At 42.2% G+C, this 27,233-nt stretch overlaps 1 protein-coding gene across 9 annotated transcripts in view; it reads right to left on the bottom strand.

Annotated features, from left to right (window-relative positions):
* The window catches only part of LOC140714630 (septin-9-like), a 307,344-nt gene that overhangs the window by 45,873 nt on the left and 234,238 nt on the right, over window positions 1-27,233 (bottom strand). For all 9 annotated transcript variants that reach the window (XR_012095957.1, XM_073025984.1, XM_073025987.1 and 6 more), the window contains one exon: window positions 5,522-5,710. Coding sequence is in view for 8 of the 9 variants with exons in the window: in XM_073025984.1 (XP_072882085.1) it covers window positions 5,522-5,710 (189 nt within the window). In the remaining variant the exon portion in view is untranslated. The remainder of the gene's footprint in view (window positions 1-5,521; window positions 5,711-27,233) is intronic.

Here is a 27,233-nt window from a genome sequence, read left to right as displayed (position 1 = left end):
GCTCTGATAGTCTTCCTCACTGTCCAGTACACCCCCAATCGTGGCACCATCTGCAAACTTGCTGATTCAGTTTACCACATTATCATCTAGATTGTCGATGTAGATGACAGACAACAGCAGACCCAGCACTGATCCCTGCAGCACACCACTAGCCACAGGCCTCCAGTCAGACAGGCAAACATCTAGTACCACTCTCTGGCTTTTCCTGCAAAAGCCAAAATCTAATCCAGTTTACCACCTCATCTTGAATGCCAAGTGATTGAATATTCTTCATCAACCTCCCATGCGAGAACTTATAAAAGGCCTTACAAAAGTCCACGTAGAGAACATCCACTGCTTCGCCTTCATTAGCTTTCCTGGTAACTTCCTTGAAAAGCTTTATGAATTGGATAGACATGACTTACCATGCAGAAAGCCATGTTGACTATCCCTGCCAAGTCCCTGGTCCCTTTATATAAACAATCTCTTAGAATATCTTCCAATAACTTTCCCAATGCTTATGTCCGGCTCACCGTATCCATCTCCCAAGTAAATCATCATCATTATGTGTCATGTTGTATGATGTAGATGATCACTGTCCCATGACCATACTTGTTCTTGGCAAATTTTTCTACAGAAGTAGTTTGCCATTGCCTTCTTCTGGTTAGTGTCTTTACAAGATGGGTGACCCCAGCCATTATCAATACTCTTCAGAGACTGTCTCTCTACCTTCATGCTTGCATAACCAGAGCACGTAATACTGTGTGCACCATCTGCTCACACAACCATACAACACTTGCTCCCATGGCTTCATCTGACTCCGACTGGCGGTGGGGGAAGGGGGCTTTGCTAAGTAGATTCTACACCTTATTCAAGGGTGACCTGCAAGTTAGTGGAGGGAAGGAGCACCTCACACTGCCTTTGGTGGAGATGTATCTGCAACCCACCACCCAAGTAAATACAGATGCAAACAAATGCATTTAAGATCTCCCCCATTTGTTTCAGCTCCATGCATTGATTATCACTCTGATCTTTCACAGCACCAATTTTATCCCTTGATATCATTTTACTCTTAATACTGTATATCTGTAGAAGCCCTTAGAATTCTTCTTCACGTTGTATGCTAGAGCAACCTTATGCTTTCTTTTAGCTCTTCTGATTTCCTTAAGTGTTCCCTTACAATTCTTATACTCAAGTTCCTCATTTGATCCTGCCTGCTATATCTGCTGTGCACCCCCCCTTTTTTTTTTTACCAGGCCTTCAATATCTCTCAAAAGCTCAGGTTTCCTAAACTAGTTACCCTTACCTTTTATTCTGACAGGAACATACAACACTATATTCTGAAAATTTCACCGTTGAAGGCCACCCACTTACCAAGTATACATTTGACAGAAAATAACTTATTCCAATCCACATTTGCCAAATCCTTTCTGTTACCTTCAAAATTGACTTTCTCCAATTTAGAATCTCAACCCCAGGACCAGACCTGTCCTTTTCCATTACTTCCTTGAAACTAACAGCTTTATGATGTAAAGTGTTCCTTTACACAAACTTCTGTCACCTGCCCGGTCTCATTCCTTAACAGGAGATCTAGTGCCACTCTCCTTCTCTCTCTAGTTAGGACTTCTGTGTTTTGATTAAGGAAACTTTCCTGAGCACATTTGACAAGTTCTATTCCATCCAGTTGTTTTTACAGTGTGGAAGTCCCAGTCAATATATTGAAAGTTAAAATCACCTACTACCACAACCTTATGTTTCTTGCAACATTTTGCTATCTCTACAAGTATGCTCCTCTAAATCTTGCAGACTATTCGGTGATCTTTAATGATATAATCCTATTAATATGGTCATATTTCTTAAGCTTCAGTTCTAACCATACAGCCTCATTAGACTAGTTCTGCAGTCTGCTCTGACTGAACACTGCTACGACATTTTTCCTGACTGGTAATGTCCTTTAATCCCTCCCACTATATCACAACTAAAACAACAGAACCCCAGAAGACTGAGCTGCCAGTCCTGTCCCTCCTAAGACCAAGTCTTACTAATGGCTATAATATCATAATTCCACATGCTAATCTATGCCATAGTTCATCCACCTTTCCTACAATACACTGTATACACTGGAATTTAGAAGGATGAGAGGGGATCTGATTGAAACATATAAGATTATTAAGGGATTAGACACGCTAGAGGCAGGAAACATGTTCCCGATGTTGGGGGAGTCCAGAAACAGAGGCCACAGTTTAAGAATAAGGGGTAGGCCATTTAGAACGGAGTTCAGGAAAAACTTTTTCATCCAGAGAGTTGTGGATCTATGGAATGCTCTGCCTCAGAAGACAGTGGAGGCCAATTCTCTGGATGCTTTCAAGAAGGGGTTAGATAGAGCTCTTAAAGATAGCGGAGTCAAGGGATATGGGGAGAAGGCAGGAACGAGGTACTGATTGTGTATGATCAGCCATGATCACATTGAATGGTGGTGCTGGCTTGAAGGGCCGGCTCCTGCACCTATTGTCTATAATGCGCCTTGCATTGAAATATACACCTCTCAGAACGTTAGTCCCACCACGCTCAACTGTTTGATTCCTGACTTTGTACGTAGGCTTAACAACATCTTTCTCTACAACCACTCCACTAACTGTTCTGGTGCTCTGGCTTCTAGCCTCCTGCAATTATAAACCCCTGTGCAGCACCTGAAAACTTTCCCACTAGGATATTAGTCCTTTTCAATGAAGAAATACAAGAAAAAAACTCTCTCCTAATAAAAACACTGCAAGATCAATGAGTACTTGACTGGCTAATCATGCTCAAAACAAACAAGTCTTTGGGGAATAAAGAATGATCATCCTAGAATATTGCTATGGAAAAAATTCTCTGGAGCCCTGACAATTACCTTGTAATTCATTGCTCACTGAGGTAAGCAGAGGATATGACTTGAGAAAAGTAGATTTGTGGCACTGATGTTCAAAAAAGGATGTCAAACAAAGACAACTGCATTTTCCTTATTCTTAAATCAGTTCCACACTATACAATGGAATGCATCAACAGGTGCTCGCAAGGTATTTTGGACAATGCTGTCAAATGTAACACAAATCCAGATGCACTGAGCAGTTTAAAATGCTACCTGTGCAACTTCCCACCGATGACAATCTAAATCACGCCCAATAACACAGTGCAGCTTGGACTTTACTATTACTTGCTTTTCATGCATGGCTAAAACTCAAATGACAAGCTATGAAAAGTCTCGTTAAATGATGGGATTAAAAACTCAATAGCAGAAACGATCCCAATATACAGTCTAACAAATCCGTATGTCTGAAGATATCATCAGATGTACTGACTTGGAAAAGGAGGAGGACCCTATTCCACTGATTTAGTAAGGTTACAGGGAGAAGGCAGGCAAGTGGGGTTTGAGAGGAAAAATAAATCAGCCATGCTCAAAAAGCTGAGCCAGAATTGTCTAATTCTGCTCCTATATCTTATAGCTAATCTGTTGATTCACGTGGTTTATTGTGTGGCAGAAGGAATTTGGTGGAGCTAGCTTCTGACTTTGAACAGATTATCAGGCATGTTGAGAATACACTAATGATAGTCAATGGCCAATCAAGGTTCATGGCTTGGATCCCCTGTGTGTAGAGAAAAACGGTTTCCTTTGCCCATGCAAGGCTCCTAAGTGAGGTTGTTTTATCATATGGAGAAAATATTGCCTTAAGGGAAGTTCTTAAGGGAATATCACTGACATATACCATAAAATTTATTATTTTGCAGTAGCTGTACATAGCATTACATAATAATAAAAATATAAATTACAGTAAGTATATATAAAAAAATTAAACAAGTAGTGCAAAAAGAGAGGGAAAAAAATTACTAAGGAAGTATTCACGGATTCATTGTCCATTCAGAAATCTGATGGCAGAGGGAAAGAAGCTGTTCCTGGAATGTTGAATGCGTGTCTTCAGGCTCCTGTACCTCCTTTTTGATGGGAGCAATAAGAAGAGGGCATGTCCTGGCTGATGGGGGTCCTGAATAATGGATGCCGCCTTTTTTGAGGCACTGCCTTTTGAAGGTGTCCTGGACGCTGAGGAGGTGAATGCTCCTGATGGAGCTGGCAGAGTTCAAACTTTCTGCAGCTTTTTCCAATCCCCCATACCAGACGGTGATGCAATCAGAATGCTGTCCGCAGCACATCTGTAGAAACTTGAGATTGTCTTTACTGACATGCCAATTCTTCTCAAACTAATAAAATATAGTTGCTGTCATACCCTCTTTGTAATTGCATTAATATGTTGGGCCTCAGAGATGTTGACACCCGGGAACCTGAAACTGCTCAGCCATTCCACTTCTAAACCCTCACTGTGTTCCCTCGACATTCCCTTCCTGAAGTCCACTATCAATTCCATGGTCCTATTGTTGTTGAGTGTAAGGTTGCTGTGGTGACACCACTCAACCAGCTGATCTATCTCACTCCGGTACACCTCCTCATCACCATCTGAAATTCTGCCAACAATAGTTGTGTCATCTGCAGATTTAGATATGGCTTTGAGCTGTACTTAGCCATACTGCCGTGGGTGTAGAGAGAGTAAAGCAGTGGGCTAAGCACGTATCTTTGAGGTGTGCCAGCATCGATTGTCAGCAAGGGAGAGATGTCATTTCTGATCCGCACTGACAGTGGTCTCTCTCTGTGAGGAAGGCTAGTTGCTAAAGAAGGTATACAGACTCAGGGTTTGGAGCCTTTTGATTAGAACTGAGGGTATAATTGTGTCGACCTGTGAGCTGCAGTCAATAAACAACAGCCTGACACAAATATACTATTTCCAAGTGATCCAAGATAGAGAGCCAGTGAGATTGCATCCACTGTAGACCTGCTGTGACAATAGCAAATTGCAGTGAGTCCATGTCTCCTCCTAGGCAGGAGTTGATTCTAGCTGTGACCAACCTCTCAAAGCCTTTTATATCCTATCTCACACTGCTACTTAATCTCTTAACTATACCTTGGTAATAAAAGAGTGATATAGCAAGGAAACAGGCCTCTGGACCAATAAGTCTGCTCTGACCATTGGGCAACCATGTACGGTATACTAATTTCCATTTCATTCTCCCCACATGTCCACCAATTGTGCCCAGATGCTACTACTCACTCACATAACGGTGGCAATGTACAGTAACCAACTAATCTTCACATCAGTAAAATATGTGAGGAAACAAACTCCTGGAAGAAAGCTCAGGGGGAGAAAGGCAAACTTCATTGATTATCCCAGAAGTCAGAATAGAACTTGGGTCATTGAAGCTCGGCAGGAGCTGCCCCACTGTGTCACTCCATAAAGTTTGAAAACTGCTGTGCAAGAGAACAGAATGCCTGAAATTGATTACTTTCCACTTGCACGTTGGTGACTTAAGTTGAATCTTATGTGGAGCACCTTATAGTGCAATAATCACCCAGGACTACATCTGACATTTAATCAGGAAAGCTTGTCAAGATTCATGTATTGCTGTATTTCAAACATTAAAAATGCATAAAGAAAGAAAATTATTCTTCAGCTCTTACCTACAACCATTATATTGAATTCAAATCCTTGCTTCATAGCTTTCCTCCTCATCTGTTCGAGAATGGAATCAATACCCACATACCCAAAGTGGTCAGAGCCTGGCTTCTCGTTCTGCACGGGCTGCTTGATGCTTCCATCTCGGGAATGTTCTGACATTATGCTGGCTTTGATTGAGCTATTTTCTGCACCTACAGCATAAAGAGAGAGAAAAAAAACACTTTCAAATTACAGTTGGAATAATTACCCAACTGCAGCAAAACAAAATCTGAGATAATTTATGACAAGTTAGACACAGTTACTAGCAAGCAGACACAGAGGCTCACTGGTGGCAGCTCAGTAAGTGGTTTGTGTTTTTCCACAGGCATAATAAAACTCAAAATCAAGCAGCTTAAAAATTATGGGTTAAAAGGAGTTGAAACAGAAACTTTGATATTTCAGAAGATTGAAAATATAATTTTAACCTATTTCATTTGCTAATTGGAGTTTCAAGAAGCTTTGAGTTAAGGGGAAACAAAAGAAAATTTTATTGGCCATGCACAAATAATGAAATCAGATGCAGCAACATCCGTTATTGTATTGCAGTCAGATTTGGTTAGATAGTAACCTCCACAAGATGTTTCAGTTAGATCTGAAAAGACTTGTTGCAAACTGAAAAATGCCATTTACCACAGACTAGACACAACTTAAAAAAATATAGAAACACTAAAAGTTTCATACAATGACAGATAAGAGCATTTCCTGTAGTCTCTAACATGCATAAGAAACCGTTACATTTAAATAGGTTATTTCCTGAATGGTTTATCTACTTTCCCATGATATGGTATCAAAGTTTTCTCAAGTAAAATGTACACACTTTAATTCATTAATGCATGCAAACTGATGCTTTACTTTACATAAATCTCATTTATACAATGATGTAAGCAGAGTTTTCCAAGTCTATAGACAATTTGTAAGATATTTTCTCCAAAAAAAAACCTTTGTAAGGTTCTCACTGAGTACTAATCAAAAAGATTATACTGGACAAATATTGTCTGTGTTTGGATTTTCACAACTGCATATAATATGCTACCTAAACAAAATTCCTTAAAACAAATGATCAATGCAAAAAATCCGTTTTATTATTTTAAAGTCAGTGATCTGAAATAATCCCTGAGAAAACCCTATGGAAAAGAAAGAGGAGAAGAGCTTTAAGAAACCAGAATCTTTGCGCACAATGTCTGTGCAATGAGTTGCCTGGCTGGAAATACTTTAATAAGGATGATAAATCACATCCTACATCAATTGCCTGGAATTCCCAGACACAAGGGAGCAAACAGCCCCAACTATTGCATTACTGCCAATTTCTATGGGATTTTACATTGCACAATGGTGAGATTACAAAGGCTATTGCTGTACATAGGCCACTACTGGGTCTCTGTTTGAACGAGGCACACAATAAGTATGATTTTAACCAGATTAGAGAACTGTTACTGAACCACACAATCTGAACTGAGATTTATCAATTCGATGAGAAAATGTGTATAGAAAATGGTATAAAATGTGAGGAAACCTTGTCTAGGTTTAATTGCAGGGTATGTCGGATTTTTCCCTTAATAATACAAACCCCAAAAAGCAGGATGCAGGAAGTCATGGGAACCCAGGCCAGTCTTCAGAGCAATAAGCAGTGGAAAGGGTGAATGGGCTCCAGTTTCTAAGTGTCACTATCTTTGAAGACCTATCCTGGGCCGAACATATTGATGCAATTACAAAGACAGCACAACAGTGACTATATTTCATTAGGAGATTGGGTATGTCACCAAAGACAGTCGCAAATTTTTAAGATGTACCACAGAGGGCATTATAACTGCATGCATCACCATCTGGTATGAAGCGGCCACTGCACAGGAACAGAAAAAGCTGCAGAAAGTTGTAAACTCGGCCAACTCCATCACGGCCAGCATCAAGCACACCTTCAGAAGGCGAGGCCTCAAAAAGGTGGCATCCATCATTAAGGACCCTCATCATCTAGGACAGGCCACCTTCTCACTCTACCATCAAAAAGGTACAGGAGCCTGAAGACGCACACTCAACATTTTAGGAACAGCTCCTTCACCTCCACCTGAATGGATAATGAATCAATGAACACTACCTCACTCCATTCTTCTTCTCTTTTTTGCACTTATTTCTTAATTTAAGTTTTACACATACTTATTGTAATCATAATTTATAGTTTTTCATCATTATGTACTGCTGCTGCAAAACAGCAAATTTCACAACATAAGCCAGTGATATTGAGCCTGATTCCTTGTCCAATACCGATTCCAATGGAAAAAGATTTTTGTTTTATTTTGTATTCCATGACTGTAGGCTTAGCCATGAGGATTCAGAACACACTTTATCATGACATAGTATTGGACAAAGAGTGGAGGTAGCAGATCCTCTCTATAATTTTAAAATAAGGTTAGAAAGGTTTTTGATAAGCAAAATGCTTTCTGGGCTTATTCTTATTAAACAGTAGAATGGTTTTGAGAGGCTGAATGGCCTACTTAGAGAAATACAGCGCAGAAAAAAGTCCTTTCGCTCAACTCGTCCTTAATAGCTGTGTAGCTTAGCTAGCTTGTCCCATCTGCCTGCTTTTGGCTATAGCCCTCTAAGTCACTCCTATCCAAAGTACTTCTCTAGATGGTTTTTACATTTTAGAACATAAAACCATAAGATAAAGGAGCAGAAGTAGGCCATTTGACCCATCAGGTCTGCTTCGCCTTTCAATCATGGGCTGATCCAATTCTTCCAGTCATCCCCACTCTCCTGCCTTCACCTCATACCCTTGATGCCCTGACTAATCAAGAACCTATCTATCTCTGCCTTAAATGCACCCAATGACTTGTCCTTCACAGCCGCTCATGGCAACAAATTCCACAGATTTACCACTCCCTGACTAAAGTAACTTCTCCGCATCTCAGTTCTAAAAGGACATCCTTCAATCCTGAAGTCATACCCTCTTGTCCTAGAATCCTCTACCATGGAAATAACTTTGCCATATCTAATCTGTTCAGGCTTTTTAACATATGGAGTGTTTCTGACATCCCCCCTCATTCTCCTGAACTCCAGGGAATACAGCCCAAGAGCTGCCAGATGTTCCTCATACAGTAACCCTTTCATTCCTGGAATCATTCTTGTGAATCTTCTCTGAACCCTCTCCAATGTCAGTATATCCTTTCTAAAATAAGGAGCCCAAAACTGCACACAATACTCCATGCTGTTGTATTTTATACCACTAGAAATGAATGCCAAAATTGCATTCGCCTTCTTCACCACCAACTCAACCTGGAGGTTAACCTTTAGAGTATCTTGCACAAGTATCTTCTTTGCTATTAAAAACACAAAATGCTGGCAGAACTCAGCAGGCCAGACAGCATCTATGGGAGGAGGTAATAATGACGTTTCGGGCCGAAATCCTTCATCAGGAGTGAAGTAACATGGGATGGTTGAGGGGGGATAAGAAGTGGGGGGAGGGATAAAGTAGAGAGCTAGGAAGTGATAGGCTGGAGGGAAATGGGCTAGGGGGAAGGTGGAGAATTATGGGAAATAAAAGAGAAAGAAAGGTAGGGCTGGGGGGAGATTATAGTGAGGGGGGAAAAAAGAGAGAGAAAGAGAACCAGACTAAAATAATAGATAGGGATGGGGGTAGGCAGGGGTATCAACGGAGGTCTGTGAGTTGGATGTTCATGCCGGCAGGAAGGAGGCTACCTAGGCGGGAGATAAGGTATTGCTCCATTGACCTGCGTGTGGCCTCATCTTGACATCTTGAAGAAGTGTGGGGGCAGGTGTAGCACTTCTTCCGTTTGCAGAGATGAATGCCCGGAGGGAGATCGGTGGGGAGGGATGGGGGGGATGAATGTACAAGGAAGTCGCGTAGGGAGCAATCCCTGCAGAAAGCCGAGAGTGGGGGGGAGGGGAAGATGTGGTTGGTGGTGGGATCACGTAGGAGGTGGCGGAAGTTACGGAGGATTATACGTTGGATCTGTAGGCTGGTAGGGTGATAGGTGAGGACCAGAATAACTTCACCTGCCCCCACACTTCTTCCCTCACCACCATCCCAGGCCCCAGACAGTCCTTTCAGGTGAGGCACCACTTCACCTGCGAGTCAACTGGGGTGATATACTGTATCCGGTCCTCCCGATGTGGCCATTTATACATTGGGGAGACCCGCCGCAGACTGGGAGACCGTTTCGCCGAACACCGGCGCTCGGTCCTCCAGCAGTGGCGGGATCTCCGTGGCCACACACTTCAATTCCACAGACCACTCCCACTCCGACATGTCTGTCCATGGCCTCCTCTACCGTCAAGATGAGGCCGCACGCAGGTCGATGGAGCAATACCTTATCTCCTGCCTAGGTAGCTTCCTACCTGCCGGCATGAACATCCAACTCACTGACCTCCGTTGATACCCCTGCCTACCCCCATCCCTATCTATTATTTTAGTCTGGTTCTCTTTCTCTCTCTTTTCTCCCCCCTCACTATAATCTCCCCCCAGCCCTACCTTTCTTTCTCTTTTATTTCCCATAATTCTCCACCTTCCCCCTAGCCCATTTCCCTCCAGCCTATCACTTCCTAGCTCTCTACTTTATCCCTCCCCCCACTTCTTATCCCCCCTCGACCATCCCATGTTACTTCACTCCTGACGAAGGGTTTCGGCCCGAAACGTCGTTACTGCCTCCTCCCATAGATGCTGTCTGGCCTGCTGAGTTCTGCCAGCATTTTGTGTTTTTATTTATTTCCAGCATTTGCAGATTTACTCATGTCTTCTTTGCTATTAGTTGCCAGCTTTCTTTCATAATTTATCTTTTCCTTCCTAATGAACTTTTTAGTTTCCTTCTGCAAGTTTTTAAAAGCTTCCCAATCCTTTATCTTCCCACTAGCTCTGGCTTCCTTGTATGCCCAGTTTTGCTTTTACTTAGGTCTGACTTCACTTGTTAGTCCTAGTAGTGTCCTTCCCTTTGAAAATTTCTTCTTATTTGGGATGTACCTGTCTTGCACTTCCCTCATTTTTCGCAGAAACTCCAGCCTTTTCTTCTCTGCTGTCCTTCTTGCAAATGCCCCTTTCCAGTCAACTTTGGCCAGTTCCCCTCTCATGCCATTGTAATTTCCTTTATTCCACTGAAGTACCAACACATTGGATTTTATTCTTTCCTTCTCAAATTTCAATGTGAACTCGAACCGTTATCTCGTTTTGAATGCGGTTGAGGGGGGGTGACCTGACAGAGGACGACCACGGCAGCCAGATTTCTGGCACTGAGCCTGGTTCTGTGGTGCAGAAAGGAAAGAGGAAGATGAGGAATGCGGTAGTCATAGGGGATCCTATAGTGAGGGGAACAGACAGGAGGTTCTGTCAGCTTGACAGAGATACCCACATGGTGTGTTGCCTCCCAGGTGCCTGAGTACGGGATGTCTCGGGTCGGGTGCAGAGTATTCTGAAGGGAGAGGGTGAACAATGGGTGTACACGTTAGTACCAATGACATAGGTAGAAAAAGGGAGGAGGTCCTGAAGAGAGAATTCAGAGAGTTAGGTAGGAAGCTGAAAAGCAGGACCTCCAGGGTAGTAACCTCAGGATTGCTATCTGTGCCATGTGTTGGCGAGTGCAAGCATAGCATGATTATTAATGTGTGACTGAGAGACTGGTGTAGGGGGCAGGGCTTCAGATTCCTGGATCACTGGGGCCTCTTCTGGGGGAGGTACGGACCTGTACAAGAAGGACTGGTTACACTTGAACCCAAAGGGGGTCCAATATCCTAGCGGGCACATTTAATAGAGCTATTAAGGAGGGTTTAAACTAATTTAGCAGGGGGATAGGAACCGGAGTAATAGGGTTGAGGAAGGGGAAAACAGAAATAAATCAAAGATAGCCTGCAACAGGATTATAGAAAGAACAGGCAGGAGTTGAGGCTTAATCACAGCCAGGGGTAATGAGTTACAAGGCAATAGAGGTGTGGTGCAGTTTAAACAAAAAGCAACAACTACTGGACTGAAAATGTTACATTTGAATGCACGCAGCACAAGGAATAAAATGGACGATCTTGAAATTCAGCTACAGATTGGCAAGTATGACGTTGTGGCCATCTCTGAAACTTGGTTAAAGGATGGCTGCCATTGGGAGCTGAACATCCAAGGATGTACGATGTATCAGAAAGATAGGTTCGTAGGCAGAGGGGGTGGTGTGGCTCTGTGTATAATGAATAATATTAAATCATTAGAAATAGATGGCATAGGATTGGGAGGAGTAGCATTTCTATTGGTTGAATTACGAAATGTCAAGGGTAAAAGGACCCTAATGGCAGTTGTATACAGGCCTCCAAACAGCAAGCAGGATGTGGATTACAAATTACAGCAGGAGATAGAAAAGGCGTGTTAGAAATGCAGTATCATGATAATCGTTGGGGATTTTAACATGAAAGTGGATTGGGAAAGCCAGGTCAGTACTGGACCTCGAGAGAGAGAATTTGTAGAATGTCTAAGGGATGGCTTTTTAGAACAGCTAGTTGTTGAGCCCACTAGGGGATCGGCTGTGCTGGATTGGGTGTTGTGCAATCACGTCTTAATAAGCTGGTAAGGAAGGCGGGCTCTGTCGTGGGCAAAGTACTGGAGAGTTTAACATCGGTAGCTGAGCGAAGGGCGCTGAGTAGGCTACGGTCAATTATGGATAACTCTGAACATCCTCTACATAGCACCATCCAGAGACAGAGAAGCAGTTTCAGCGACAGGTTACTATCGATGCAATGCTCCTCAGACAGGATGAAGAGGTCAATACTCCCCAATGCCATTAGGCTTTACAATTCAACCGCCAGGACTTAAGAACTTTTTAAAAGCTATTATTAATGCTTTTTGAGATAGTGATTTAGATGCATATCATATTTTTTACTGAGTTAAGTATTGTATGTAATTAGTTTTGCTACAACAAGTGTATGGGACATTGGAAAAAAGTTGAATTTCCCCATGGGGATGAATAAAGTATCTATCTATTACTAAGGGGGACGGCCACAGGGATGCTCTCTACTATCTGAGCTCTTCCCTTCACTGCCCTGACCGTCACCCACTTGTCTAACTCCTGCAGCCTCGGGGTGACTAACTCCCTGTAGCTCCTCTCGATCTCCTGTTCACTCTCCCTAATAAGCTGCAGGTCATCGAGCCGCAGCTCCAGAACCAAAGCACGGTCTCTCAGGAGCTGCATCTCAGTGCACCCGGTGCAGATGTGGCCATCTGGAAGCCTGGAAGATTCCCAGGATTCCCGCATCTGACACCAGAGCAAAACACTAACCCTACCGACATGCTCTCCATTCCTCAAAAAAAATGCAAAGAGAAACAAAAAACGAAGTCCACCTACCCGCTTACCTCGCCAAAGCCTGTCACTTCTCCTCTCACCAATGGCCGCTCCGCTTTATCTCTTCTGTACTTTTTGCTTAAGTGCTGGCCTCAACCACTATCGACAGCTTATTCCAAACACACACCATCCTTGATGTGAAGCAGCTGATCCTAAAGTCCCCTTTAACTCTCTTGCCTCTGATCATAAACTTATGCCCTCTTGTCTTTAAGCACTTCTTCCCAGGGTGAAAAAGGCACCATGTGCTTCAATCCTGTCAATGCTCCTCGAACTTACATATATCTATCGGGTCACTCGTCAACCTCCAATATTCCAGGGAATAAAGTCTCACCCTACATAGATCTTTTTTGTAACTCAGGTCCTCAAACCTAGGTACTATCTGGTAACTCCTCCTTAATTAACTTGTTTATGTGCAATTATGCTGATTAAATTAGAAATACTGGTTAACATGCCCAGCTATTTATCATTGGAAGCATCATCCTCTATTTTATATTAGCAGGGTTTTGTTGTTTTTTGCGGTAATACTTTGCCCTAGGAGGTAATGGTTAATATTTCATGAGATTGTCCGAAGCTACTTTCTGTACACTTCAGAAATCTTCACAATCTCACATTTTTGCGTCCTTACAGAATAACTTGCTAGATATTTTCCTCTTGAATCATATTCCACAACAGTTTTTGGCTTGGATCAGTTTTATTTGAGTGGAGAAATGTTCCAATTCATCGACAAAAGCAAATCTCTATTCTGTGTCTGCTACCCCTGTCATTAAGTCCAGTGTTCTTCGCCATGCTCTGCAGGAGACAGTACAAAATGGAAATCATCCCAGAGAAAATAATGAATAACCATGAAAAAAGTGGACAAAGGTTAAATACAACTGATAATTCCAAGCAGCCACATTTCCCTAATCCTAGACGTGTGCTCAACATTTCTCTTTGCAACTGGGTCCTTGACTTCTTGCCCAATGGTCTGCAATCAGTAAGATAGGCACCATCATCTTCGACACGATCATCCTTAACACTAACGAGCAAATCCGCAGATGCTGGAAATCAAAGCAATGCACACAAAATGCTGGAGGAACTCAGGCAGCATCTATGGAGAAGAGTAAACTGTCGACTTTCTTGGCCGAAATCCTTCATCAGGACACCTTAGCACTGGTGTCTACAAAGTGGCATCCTCACCCTTCATAAAACAGAAGGCCCTTCTGGCTCAACACCCATCTTAATTAATCTACTAACTCGTACATCTTTGGGATGCAGAAGGAAACCGGAGCATCTGGAGAACTCCTTACCGACACCAGTAAGGAACCTGGGTCACTGGCACTATTATATTATGATGCTGACCACTACATACCATGCTGACCCAATTTTGTTTAGTGTGTCGCACCATTCTGGTCTGGTGCGTGATTGGTCACGATATGAATGTTCCTGACTTGACCCTTTTTTTTAACGAGGCCGAGTGGCTAGCTCGACGCTCAACCCGGCACGGATGGAAAGTGCGCTCGGGGGTGGCCCAACTTGGATTCGAACTCGGGAACCTTCGCTCCGGAGTCCGGCGCTGACGCTGTTGTGCCACCAGCTGGCCGTCCCAACAGTGAACAATATGCAAGAGCAGTTTTTCGCTGTACCTCAGTACATGTGACAAAAATAAATCAATTGACCTTATACACTAATAAGGCATGTTCATCCAGGTTTGATCAGAAATTACCAAGAATTACTGCATGTGGTCAATTGTTTTTATTGGGTCATTGGAACTGGTGCTTGGAAATTCAGTTCCATTCTTTGGTGTGCTCTGGTAGTTCAGAGGCATGTAAAGCAAGTCCATGTTGTGCTGTGGACTGAGGGGCTTCTGGGGAAGAATTCCAAAGCAATGGGGTACCTTAAAGCATAAGCTGAAGAAGCACAAGTAGACCAGTTGCCCTGGGAAGCCTGCTCCTTTATTCAGATCCAGTCTCCTCCACAGTCCTGGAGTCCCGTGGAGATCTGCTGTACAGGTGGTGCACTGCTTCACCATTTAGACCCGCTGTCCTACAGCTCTAGGAGTCTGTTCAAAGCCTGAGTGTAAGTGCTGTCCGTGTGGAGTTTGCATGCTCTTCCAAAGATTATAGGAGATTTCTCCTGCGTCCCAAATACATGTTCATGGGCAAATTTACTACCACACATTACCACTTAGTGTAGATTTATACCAAAAGGAATCATAGGGTGGTATGTGAGAGAGAATGCGAGTGAGATAGTATGCAGCAGTACAGGGAGATATGAGGGCCTAATAGGATTGCTCCACTGGCAACAGCTAGCTTACTGTAATTATAAATATATTTTCTGTACAAAATGATTCTTACTTCCACAGGTGTCTTTGCTAGAAAATTCCAGTCAGAGCTTTCAGAGGAAACTCCTTTTCTTTGACTTTAATTGGTGAGTACCTATTGTGAAACTTATCTATTCATGGACATTTTGACCCTTAAGGGTTGCTGTCAAGCTTCCCTGTGTGTTATGTGCTCAATGTAATGTGAGAGAGCATTCTGGGTAGAGGACTAAAAGCAAAATAAAGAGCTACATGTTTGTTCCTCACCCCTCCGTCTCTCGAGTGTGTGGCATTCACAGGCACTCGGCTTCCCACAACCACAAACGTAACAACTGACGATGAGATGACAAGTCCTCACGCGATATTTTAATGTTTTCTTCCCTTCAGCAAGTCTGTGTGTAATGCTGGCAGTGTACCGCTGTATAATGTAGGTGAGCAAAAAGAAAATGGCTGCAAGAAGCATGTTGAGTGAAGAATCTGAGGAAGGAAAATGCGAAAGGGACAGTTAAATAAAACAGGTAACAGAGGGGGAGGGGGGAAGGAGGGGGAAGGGGAAGGAGAGGGAGGTGGAGTGAATGGGGAGGGGGAGGAGAGGGAGTGAGGGTGAGGGATGGATAAGACAAATTAACTTTTGCAACGTGATTGTGTTTGAAAATGGTGGCAATGTTTGGAAGTACGGGGCTGTATGATGAAACGACAGAGCAATGGAGTTCATATACTGGAAGATTTGTATATTTTGCAAGGGTGAATCAAATTTCAGATGATATTCGTGTTCCAACCTTTTCTGACTGCAATGGGTGAAAAAACATTTAATTTATTACACAATCTAATGCAACCTGCAAAGCCTGGGTATAAGCTTTATGAAGACATAGGTAAAGTCTTAAAGAACCACTATTCACCTCAACGTCTGATTATTCCTAACAGATTTTGATTTCAAAAACAGGGAACAAGAGGAAGGTGAGTCCATTTCACAGATCATGGCGATGCTGAAGCAAGTGTCTGAACAGTGATTTTGGGCAGTCACAGAATGGCACTTTACATGATAAACTCAGAAGACAGACTAACGTTACAGAAGTCAAGTGAGATTAGTATATATATGGAGATGGCAGCTAAAGAAGCACAGCTATTAAGCACATCTTCCCATGCCATAAAGTTGCTGCTGAAACTTAATAAATGGTCAGGATGGGAAACAGTTTCTTTCCTCAGGCCATTAGGCTTCTAAACTCCCTCTCTCACTGCATTCGAAGTGTCACTGGTCAATCTGTTCTGTGCCAATCAACGTTACCATTGTGGCAAAACTGGGCATTCAGCCAAAAAATGCTGGTATATAAGGATTTAGATTGCCGAGGCTATGGCAAAAAGGGACATATTGGATGTGCCTTCAGAAATAAAAAGACACTGTTAAACAAAAACACAGTAAGAAAGAGAAATGACCTTTGGAAATGCAAGATGAAATGTGAATAAGATGCTGAAGATGGACTGAGTGACTCTCACTCTGTGCTGGAAGGAGCTTTGAGTGCACAAAGACAGCGGCTGGGTGACCCTGTAGTTGGATGGAGTCACAGTGAGAATGCAAGTGGACACAGGTGCTGCAGTATCACTGGTTTCAGAGACAGTTTACAGGGAGACATTGCAGCATTTCACCCGAGAAGGGGCAAGGTTGACTTTGAAGACTTACACTGGTGAGGTTGTTCGACTGAATGGAGTAGTACATGTTACAGTGGAGATTAACGAACAGAGAAAGAAACTTGCACTGTACGTTGTTATAGGCTGTAATGCAGCATTTCTGGGCCACTCATGGTTGGAGCAGCGCAAACTAACAGGCAAGAAGTGCATTTGATAGGTGGGTGCACAGGTCTATGAGATATATTGAAGAAACACACATAAGTATTCAATGGAGAACCGGACACTATGAAAGGAATCACTGTTATGATGGCTGTTAAGCCCAATACAACACCCAAATGTCTGAAGGTAAGATCTGCTCCATAGACCCTCAAACCAAAGAGGCTGAATTGGAAAGACTGGTCCAAGTAAGGTATTCGAATCAGTGTTTGTAAGTAAAAGGGCAACTCTAGTGGTTCCTATCTTAAAAAAAAAAGGATGGATCTTTAAGGCTTTGTGGAGACTTCAAGGTAACCATTAAGCAGGGTCTTAGAGCTGAACAATGCCTTATTCCCCTCATTGATGACCTTTTTGCAGGATTGGCTGAACGACAGACATTAGCAAGAACGACTTGTGTTTGGCGTATTTGCAGATGCATGCGGAGCCAGAGGCACAAGAACTGTTGACCATCAGCACAGGTGCCCATGCATTCCTACAAAAGGTATTAGATTCAACCCAGTACATCATGGATAAAGCCCTCCCAACCACTGAGAGCATCTACATGAAACGTTGCCATAGAAAATCAGCATCCATTATCAAAGGTCCTCACCACTCAGGCCATGGCCTTTTCTCTCTGCTGCTATCAGGTAGAAGGTACAAGTGCCTCAGGACTTGATTCACCAGGTTCAAAAACAGTTACTACCCCTCAAATGTCAGGCCCTTGAAAAAAAGAGGATAACTACACTCATTCTATTCCTGGTGTTCCCACAACCAATGATCTCACTTTAAGGACTCTTTGTCTTGTTATTTCATGCTCTTATTATTTATTGCTATTTATTTATATTTGCATTTCCACAGTTTGTCTTCAATACTCTTGCTCTTTCATTGATCCTGTTTACAGTTATTATTCTACAGAGTTGTTGAGTGTGCTTGCAAGAAAAAGAAACTCTGGTTTGTATGTGATGACATGCATGCTCTCTGATACTTTATTTTATTTTGAACTTTGAACAAAGTTCATGAAAACTTCTGTTTGGTATCACCTCGACTCTGCACCTTTCAGTGAGCAATGGACCAGATCCTGAGCAGATTAATGAGGTGCAAAGCTACTTTATGACTTACTCATTACTGGGTAAAATCAGCATGAGCACTTTCAAAGCACCCACACAACAAAGACTCAAGGAATATGGGATAAGGGTCCGGAACCTTTGTATGAACTTTTAAATACGTCAACACACTATCAATAGACAGTCTGTTTCGAAGAGGCTTTTAAAAAGGTCAAAACTGTTTTGTCACAATCTGAAGTACTCACGCACTTCAACCCATCATTGCCCATACCGTTGTCCTGTGACACATCACTCTATTGTGTGGGGGCAATTATCTCACACATTATGCTGTCAGGTGAAGAGTGTCCAATTGCTTTCACATCAAGGACATTAAGCAAGGCAGAAAGCCTCTGCCCACATCGAGCGGGAAGCACTTGCAATTACCTTTGGGAGTTAAAAAAATTCCATCAATTCCTCTTTGGCTGATGAGTCACACTACTGACAGATTGTTGCCCCTTGACGTCAAGTTTTGGTCCACACTCCTTCCCTGGCTGCTGGTCAAATGCAACACTGGGCTCTGTCACAATCCAACCAGGATGTTTACTATGGGGCTACTGTGTTTTCATTCGCCCATCATCAAAAAAGCAAGTGCTTTGGTGTAGTGTGCAGGAACAAAATCAGACTTCTTGCAGCTAGGATTGGATGTAACCATTAAAGACAAGGCCAAACCAGGCTCGTATTCTCAGTGAGTGAGAAACTTTCCTTAACTTGCTCCTTTGCACCTACGGAATTGGCCTGAAGAACCATGACAGAGGAGTCACATTGATTTTGCGGGACCTGTAGAAGGCCACAGGCTCTAGGTTGTAGTGGACGTACACACCAAATGGCCTAAAGCTGCTCCAAGAAGTGCATTACATCTGAAGAGTACGCTGAGAAATTACATTCCATCTTTAGCCATTTTGGGTTTTCTTAACTCCTACAACTCCTATCTGAAGGGTTCAAAGCATTTATGGAAGCAAACAGTATTCAGCAAGTGAGCAGAATACCATCCAGCCACTGATGGTCTTCAAACAATGAAACAGGCCCTGGAGACTTCAGTGACAAGTGGATACTAACCAGCATCTTAGCACTTTCTTACTGACATGATGCTCCAATACAGCTCACACCTCCACCAAAATGGCTCTAACCACTGCACTGACGGAAAGTCAGCTCGACACCTGGCTTAACCTGCTTCGACCCCCAAACACAGACCAGATTGTGCTAAATGAACAGAAAACCCAAAGAAAGAAAGAGACCAAAGCAAGGTACAGAATTTTCAGGGCAGGAGAGAGGGTACTTGCCCGGAACAAGGAATCAAAAGGTTAAGCATGATGCAAATAGCGTCCTGAGCTGAGTGGTATCATAACAAGAACCTCTCACTCAATGTCAGCAAGATCAAGCAACTGATTATAGACTGTAGAAGGGAACCAGAGGTCCATGAAAGGCAGTGGTATGGGATTGAGTCGGACTCGAGATCAGCTATGATGGAATAGCGGAGCAGAATCAATGGGCTGAATGGCCTAATTTTGCTCCTATGTCTTGTGAGCTGTCTATACTTCAATGCAAGAAGTATCTTAGGAGAAGTAGATAATAGTGCTGAAGATGAGGTAGCTGGTTTACAAACAGACATAATGTGTTTTGAGGAAGGGCTGTTCCTCAGGCAAAAATGCAGTCAACAGAATGAATTGCAATGTAAAAAGCGGACAAAATAGAGAAGGATGAATACCGGACTGAAAGTGTTGCATCTAAATGCACACAGTATATGGAATTAGGTAGATGAACTTGCAGCACAGTTGCAGATTGACAGATATGATGTTGTAGGCATCACTAAATCATGGCTGAAATATTATGGCTGGGTGCTTAATATCTAAGAATACATATTGTATCAAAAGGGTAGGCAGAAAAGCAGCATGCTGTGTTGGTAAATAATGAAATCAAATTATTAGAAAGAAATGACATAGGGCTGGAAGGTGTGGATAGAGCTAAGGAACTGCAAGGGTAAAAAGACCCTGATGGGAGTTGCATACAGACCCCAAAACAGTAGGAAGGATGCGGTCTACAAATTACAATGGGAGATAGAAAATGCATGTCTAAAGGGCAATGTTACAATAACCATGGGAGACCACAATAAGTAGATAGATTGAGAAAATCAGGTTGGTGCTGGATTATAGGAGGGGAAATTTCTAGAGTGCCTATAAGATGGCTTTTTAGAGCAGCTCATGGTTGAGCCCACTAGAAGGTCAACTATTCTGGATTGAGTGTTGTGCAATGTATCGGAATTGATTAGAGAGCATAAGGTAAAAGAACACCGATCTGTGGAAGTGACTATAATATGATCAAATTCACCCTGAAATTTGAGAAGGAGAAGCTACAGTCAGATGTATCAGTATTATAGTGGAGTAAAGGGAATTATAGAGGCATGAGAGGGGACTTGGCCAGAATTGATGGGAAAGAACACTGGCAGGGATGATGGCAGAGCAGCAATGGCTGGAATTTCTGGAAGCAATTCAGAAGACTGAGGATATATACACATCCCAAAGTGGAAGAAGTGTTCTAAAGGAAGGATGACATAACCATGGCTAACAAGAGAAGTCAAAGCCAACATAAAAGCAAAAGAGAGGGCATATAATAGAGCAAAGATTAGTGGGAAGTTAGAGGATTGGGAAGCTTTTAAATACCAACAGAAGGCAACTTAAAAAAGTCATTAAGGTAAAGAGGAACTATAATTGAAAGCAGACCAATAGACAATAATATTAAAGAGGATACTAAAAGTTTCTTCAGATACATAAGGTGTAAAAGAGAGAAAAGAGCGGATATTGGACTGCTGAAAAATGATGCTGTTGAAGTAGTAATGGGGGACAGCAAAACGACAGAAGAAATGAATAAGTATTTTGCATCAGTCTTCAATGTAAAAGATGCTAGCAGTATAGTGGAAGCTCCAGGTGTCAGGGGCATGAAATGTGTGGTTATCATTACTAGAAAGAAACTGAAAGGTCTGAAGGTAGATAAGTCACTAGGAACCGAGTTCTGAAAGGGCTGGCTGAAGAGATCATGGAGGCATTAGTAATGATCTTTCAAGAATCACTAGATTCTGGAATGGTTCCAGAAGATTGGAAAATTGCAAATGTCACTCCACTCTTCAAGAAGGGAGAGAGGCAGAAGAAAGGGAACTCCAGGCCAGTAACTCTGAACTCAGTGGTTGGGAAGATGTAGGAGTCGATTATTAAGAATGAGGTCTCAGGATATTTAGAGGCACAGGATAAAATAGGCTATTGTCAACATGGTTTCCTCAAGGGGAAATCTTGCTTGACAATTCTGCTGGAATTCTTTGAAGAAGTAACAAGCAGGACAAAGGAGAATTGGTTAGTTTTTCAGAAGGCCTTTGACAAGGTGCCACACACGAGTCTGCTTGACACGCTACGAGCCCATGGTATTACAGGAAAGATTCTAGCATGGGTTAAGTAGTGGCTGATTGGCAGGAGGCAAAGAGTGGGAAAAGGGAGCTTTTTCTGGTTGGCTGCCGGTGACTAGCGATTTTCCACAGGGATGTATGTTGGGATTGATTTTTTTTAACGTTATATGTCAATTACTTGGATGATGAAATTGGTGGCTTTTGTGCAAAGTTTGCAGACAATATGAAGATAGGTGTGGAGCAGGTTGTTTTGAGGAAGTAGAGAATTTACAGAAGGATTTAGGCAAATTAGGAAAATTGGCAAAGAAGTGGCTGATGAAATACAGTGTCAGGAAGTATACGGTCATGTACTTTGGTAGAAGAAATGAAAGGGTTGACCATGTTCTCAAAGGAGAGAAAGTACAAAAAATTAGGTGCTAAGGGACTTGAGAGTCCTTATGCAGGATTTTCTAAAGGTTAGTTTGCAGGTCGAATGTGTGGTGAGGAAGGCAAATGCAATGTTAGCACTCATTTCAACAGGACTAGAATATAAAAGCAAGTTTGTAATGCTGAAAATTTATAAAGCACAAATGAGGCCTCATTTGGAGTTTTGAAGTCGGTTTGGGGCCTTTATTTTAGAAAAGATGTGCTGAAACTGGAGAGGGTTCAAAGGAGATTCATGAAAATGATTCCAGGTTTGATGGCTTAGAGTGTTTGATGGCTCTGGGACTGTATTCACTAGAATTCAGAGAATGAGGGGTGACCTCATTGAAACCTATCAAATGTTGAAAGGCCTTGATAGAGTGGATGTGGAGAAGATGTTTCCTACGATGTGAAAGTCTAGGACCAGAGGACACAGCCTCTGAACAGAGGAACATAATTTTAGAATGGAGATGAGGAGGAATTTCTTTAGCCAGAGAGTAGTGAATCTGTGGAATTCATTACCACAGGCAGCTGTGGAGGCCAAGTCTTTACGTATATTTAAGGCTGAATTTGATAGATTCTTGATTGGTCAGGGCATAAAGGAATGTGGGGAGAAGGCAGGAGATTGGAGCTGAGAGGAAAATTGGATCAGCCATGATGAAATGGTGGAGCAGACTCGATGGGTCAAATGGCCTAATTCTGCTCCTATGACTTATTCCTGCTCTTATGGTCTAATGGAAAGACATCTCTGGAACAAAGTGGATACCTGCGATGCTGGTGGTGGCATGAACTAGTCCTGTGCTAGTAGAAACTAGCAAGTACAACATCTGGACAGGGCACATTCATCAGCTGTTGCTCAGTTATGAGGCTATTGAGACCTAACACAAACTGAGCTGTCCAGGTCCAGTTATAGAAATGGGACAGGATCTTGAGACAAGTAGTGTAGAACCTCCATTAAGATCAAATGACATAGCCAATACTCCCCTAACACTTGTGCTTCAGAGAGACTCCCTACTGACAATGCAGCACCCAAGCCAAGATCCATACTGCCAAAAGGTAAAACTGATTGGCATCATCCCCATGTCATTACAATCACAGGAACAGGCAGCCTCCTGACAGACTGAATCTCCAGTTTAAAGTTCAAAGTTTTAAGTACTAAGCAAACTTACTAACCAAGTATATATATGTTACCATATACAACCTCGAGATTCATTTTCTTGTGGGCATACTCAATATTTCCATAATAGAATAATGAGGCTCAGTGAGAGACTGCACCAACTTAAGCATTCAGTAAGTGTGCAAAATGCAATAAACTCTGCAAATAGAAAAAGAAAGAAACAATAAAAATAAATAAACAGTGAATATGAGAATATGAGATGAAGAGTCCCGGAAAGTTATTCCATAGGCTGTGGGAACTTTTCAATGATGGGGCAAGTGAAATTGAGTGAAGTTATCCTTTTTGATTCACCAGCCTGATGGTTGAGGGGTATTAACTGTTCCTGAACCTGGTGGTGTGAGTCCTGAAACTCCTGGAGCTTCTTCCTGATGGCAGCAACAAGAAGAGAGCATGCCCTAGGTGGTGGGGTCCCTGATGAAGGATGCTGCTTTCCTGCAACAGTGTTTCATGTAGATGTGCTCAATATGAGGAGGTTTTACCCACAGTAGACTGGGACGTATCCACTACTTGTAGGATTTTCCATTCAAGGGAATTGGTGTGATGCAGCCAGACAAAATACTCTCCACTACACATCTATAGAATCTGTAAAAGTTTTAGACATCATGTGGAATCTTCACAAACTTCTAGGAAGGAGGGAGAGAGGGAGAGGGGGAGGGAGGGGGCGAGGGGAGAGAGGGGGCGAGGGGAGAGAGGGGGCGAGGGGAGAGAGGGGACGAGAGGGGAGAGGGGACGAGAGGGGAGAGGAGACGAGAGGGGAGAGGGGACGAGAGGGGAGAGGGGGAGAGAGAGGAAGAGGGGGAGAGAGAGAAAGTGGGGGAGAGAGAGAAAGTGGGGAGAGAGAAAGTGGGGAGAGAGAAAGTGGGGGAGAGAGAAAGCGGGGGAGAGAGAAAGCGGGGGAGAGAGAAAGAGGGAAAGAGAAAGAAAGAGGGAGAAAGAGAGATAGAAAGAGAGATGAGGGGATAGAGATAGAGAGAGAGGGGTGAGAGAAAGAGGGGGGTAAAGGTAAGGGTGAGAGGGTGAAGGTGAGAAAGTAAGGTTATCCACAAGAAGTTCTGAAAAAGAGAAGGCCGAAGTCCTATCAATGACAATCTAATTATACCATTCCCTTAAAATACAATCTCGAAAACACTATTTTAGTACAGTGTTACACAATACTCCCTATTAACTTGAATGTTCTACAAGCAGAAAAGAATCTTGCAATAGTCACCAGTCACCTAAAAACTATGGTCTAACAATCAAACACAACATATCAGGAATACTTGCATAATCCAACCATTTGATAAACAACTGATAAAATTCTCTGTAACATTCCCCAGCATCAGCAAGCAGCATTATCATGCCATGGTTTTAAACATTTGCCACAGACCATATGCAGCTTTCAATCAGTCACGTCCATGTAGTGTACAGATACCTTGCAAAGAAATAAAAACACTTTCTGTAGATGTGTTCCTACTTACCAGGCAGATAGCTAAGCTCTTGAACTTTGACAAAAAGCCACACCCACTTGTTCCAAGTCATGTGTGGAGTGTGAAGATCGAACAAAAGGGACATTAATGCAGGAGTAATCATTACCCATATTACAATGCAAATCAAAGGAATGTATTATTGAAGTAGCTTCGAAGAAATTTCAGCATTTAGAGAGTGTGCAAGTTGAGTACCTACCAACAATTTTATGTAATTTTACAAGAACAATGCTTCTGTTGACAAAGAATGCAGAAGTTGTTCCTAATATACATAGTCAAAGCAATTTACAGAGTAGCAATGTCAGTGTTTTCAGCAAACATCAGTGGGCTATATTACTAGGGAGTATGTATGCTTGCACATGTGATACACACATGCATTCAAAGAGCTGGGACATAGAATATAGCACAGGAGGAGATCATGATGACAATCAAAACTAATCCCATTTTCCTGCACCTACTCTATAACCCTCCTTTTTCCTGTCTGATCATATGCCTTGTAAATGTCTCTTGAATGTTGTAACTGCTTCCTCTACTTCATCTGGCAGCACATTCCAAGTATCTACCACCCTCTGTGTGTAAAAAAACAACCCTCAAATCTTCTTTAAACTTTCTACACCAACTTATCACTGTGCCCTCCAGCATTTGATATTTCCATCATGGAAGAAAAAGACTAATCTACTTTATCTATACCTCTCAGTTTTATAGATTCCTATCATGTTACCCCTCAGCCTCCAATGCTCCAGACAAAATATCTAAGTTTTAAACCACTCTTTACAGCAAGTACTTTCTAATCAAGACATCTATCCTGATGAGCCTATTCTGCATCCACAAGTAAGCACAAGATTCCAAATGAGCCCTAACAAAATTTTTATAGAGCTGTCTTTTATATTTAACAACCCACCGTTGAAGGCAAGTATGCTTTCCACTTGTGTTACTATTTTTTAGGAAGCTATCAACTTGGACCCCAAGATCTCTTTGTACTTCAGTGCTCTTAAAGGCCCTGCTGTTTACTCTACACTTTACACTTGTGTTTGGCCTCTCAAAGTGCAGCAGTTTAGACTACCCAGATTAAACTCCACCTCCCATTCTTTATGCTCACATGTTTTGCTGAATCCTTTGACAACCTTCATCATTATCTGCTACACCGCCAAATTTGGCGTCATCTGAAAACTTAGCCCATCAGCCCATCTACATTTTAATCCAAATGAGGTTCAGCACTGAACCTCGTGGAACATTCAGAACTTCAGTCAAAATAATATCCCTCCACCACTATCCTCTCCCTTCTATGACAAAAACTAACTTGGAATCCAATTTTCTATGGATCCCATGTGTTTTATTCTTCTAGATCAGCCTACCATGAGGGATCTTTTTGAAAGCTTTACAACTGAACTATTTAATTTCTGTTTGGCATTGAAGCAGTCTAGTATTGGATTCATGAAAACAGTTTCTTGGCTACACTTTGTGTAGAATGAGGTCCTGTAAAGTGAGAAAAGACACTAAAATTAGTCTCATCCCAAAGTATTATGAAAAATGATCATTCAGTTTTATTAAAAAGATGTAGCTCCACATGAGAATAATTTGGTATGCCCATTATCAGAATCACAATATGAATGGTTCAAGTCACATAGTAATGAAGGTGCTAACCCAGTGTAACCAGGAGCTAATATTGTGTTATGAACTTCAAAAAACTGGCAATATCTTATGTACTTCCCCTAGCCATCGCCACCCTATTTTCTCCACAAGTTCTCTACTCCTCAGTTCTTTAAGCTGAAACATTAACTGTGTTTCCCTATCCACAAATGCTGCCTGACCTGCTGAGGATTGCCAGTATTTTATTCCCGGATTTTCCTGTTTTATGATTTCACTTTTATGACTTTCATCAACTGCAAGATTCTCCCTCAATGAATGAAACTCCATGAAAAAGCTTAATGTCTTAAAATAGCAATTGTATCAACCACTTTAAGATGGTTCTCCAAAGTGTCCCTCAAAAGAGGGGATTCACAATGTATGAAGAGAAGAATTCAATAATAATGTGGTGGTGTATTCTGGCCTGGCCTGCTGCGCATTCTGTGTGTGTTGCTTGAATTTCCAGCATCTACAGATTTCCTCATGTCTGTGTTGTATTTTAATGTGTTTTCATGATATGTATATGGGAGGCTTTTATCTTTGGTCAGGAAACATTTGCCTATTTAAACCAGGTTTTTGAATGTTTTAGAATTTCCATTAATGATTAAAAGTAAAACTGGCTTACTTATTTATGCTCTTGAATACATCAAAGATATTTTCCTTTCTTTCCTAATAACACAATCTTTGTTCTCGGTGGTGTGGAAACAATTTACACAGGATTTCTGTTTGCAACAAATGATTATCATTTCTTAGGCAGCGGCTGGAGTGACTATAACAGAGACTTTCCTTTCAACACAACATCTTATTCCTGACCTCTGCTGGGTGTTTTTTCCCAGTGACCCAGATCAGAAAGTTCCTTGAGGAAAGCAAAAAGCATGAGGCTGTGCTTGTTCCACAGTGAACGTCATACTGTCGTATTAACGAGCTGCATAAATATTACAAAGATTATGAATAGTTCAATTATTGCCATCAAAGAAAAAGTAAGTGTGAATCTTCAGCTCTGGCAGCTGACTGCGATAATGATAGACACTTATGTACAGCTCACAAGATTAGCACAGAAATGTCACGATGAAT

Source organism: Hemitrygon akajei, chromosome 22 (genome assembly GCF_048418815.1).
Source record: "Hemitrygon akajei chromosome 22, sHemAka1.3, whole genome shotgun sequence".
NCBI classification, from domain to species: domain Eukaryota; kingdom Metazoa; phylum Chordata; class Chondrichthyes; order Myliobatiformes; family Dasyatidae; genus Hemitrygon; species Hemitrygon akajei.
Note: the sequence above shows the minus strand (reverse complement) of the source record. Positions and strands in the feature narration are given on the sequence as shown.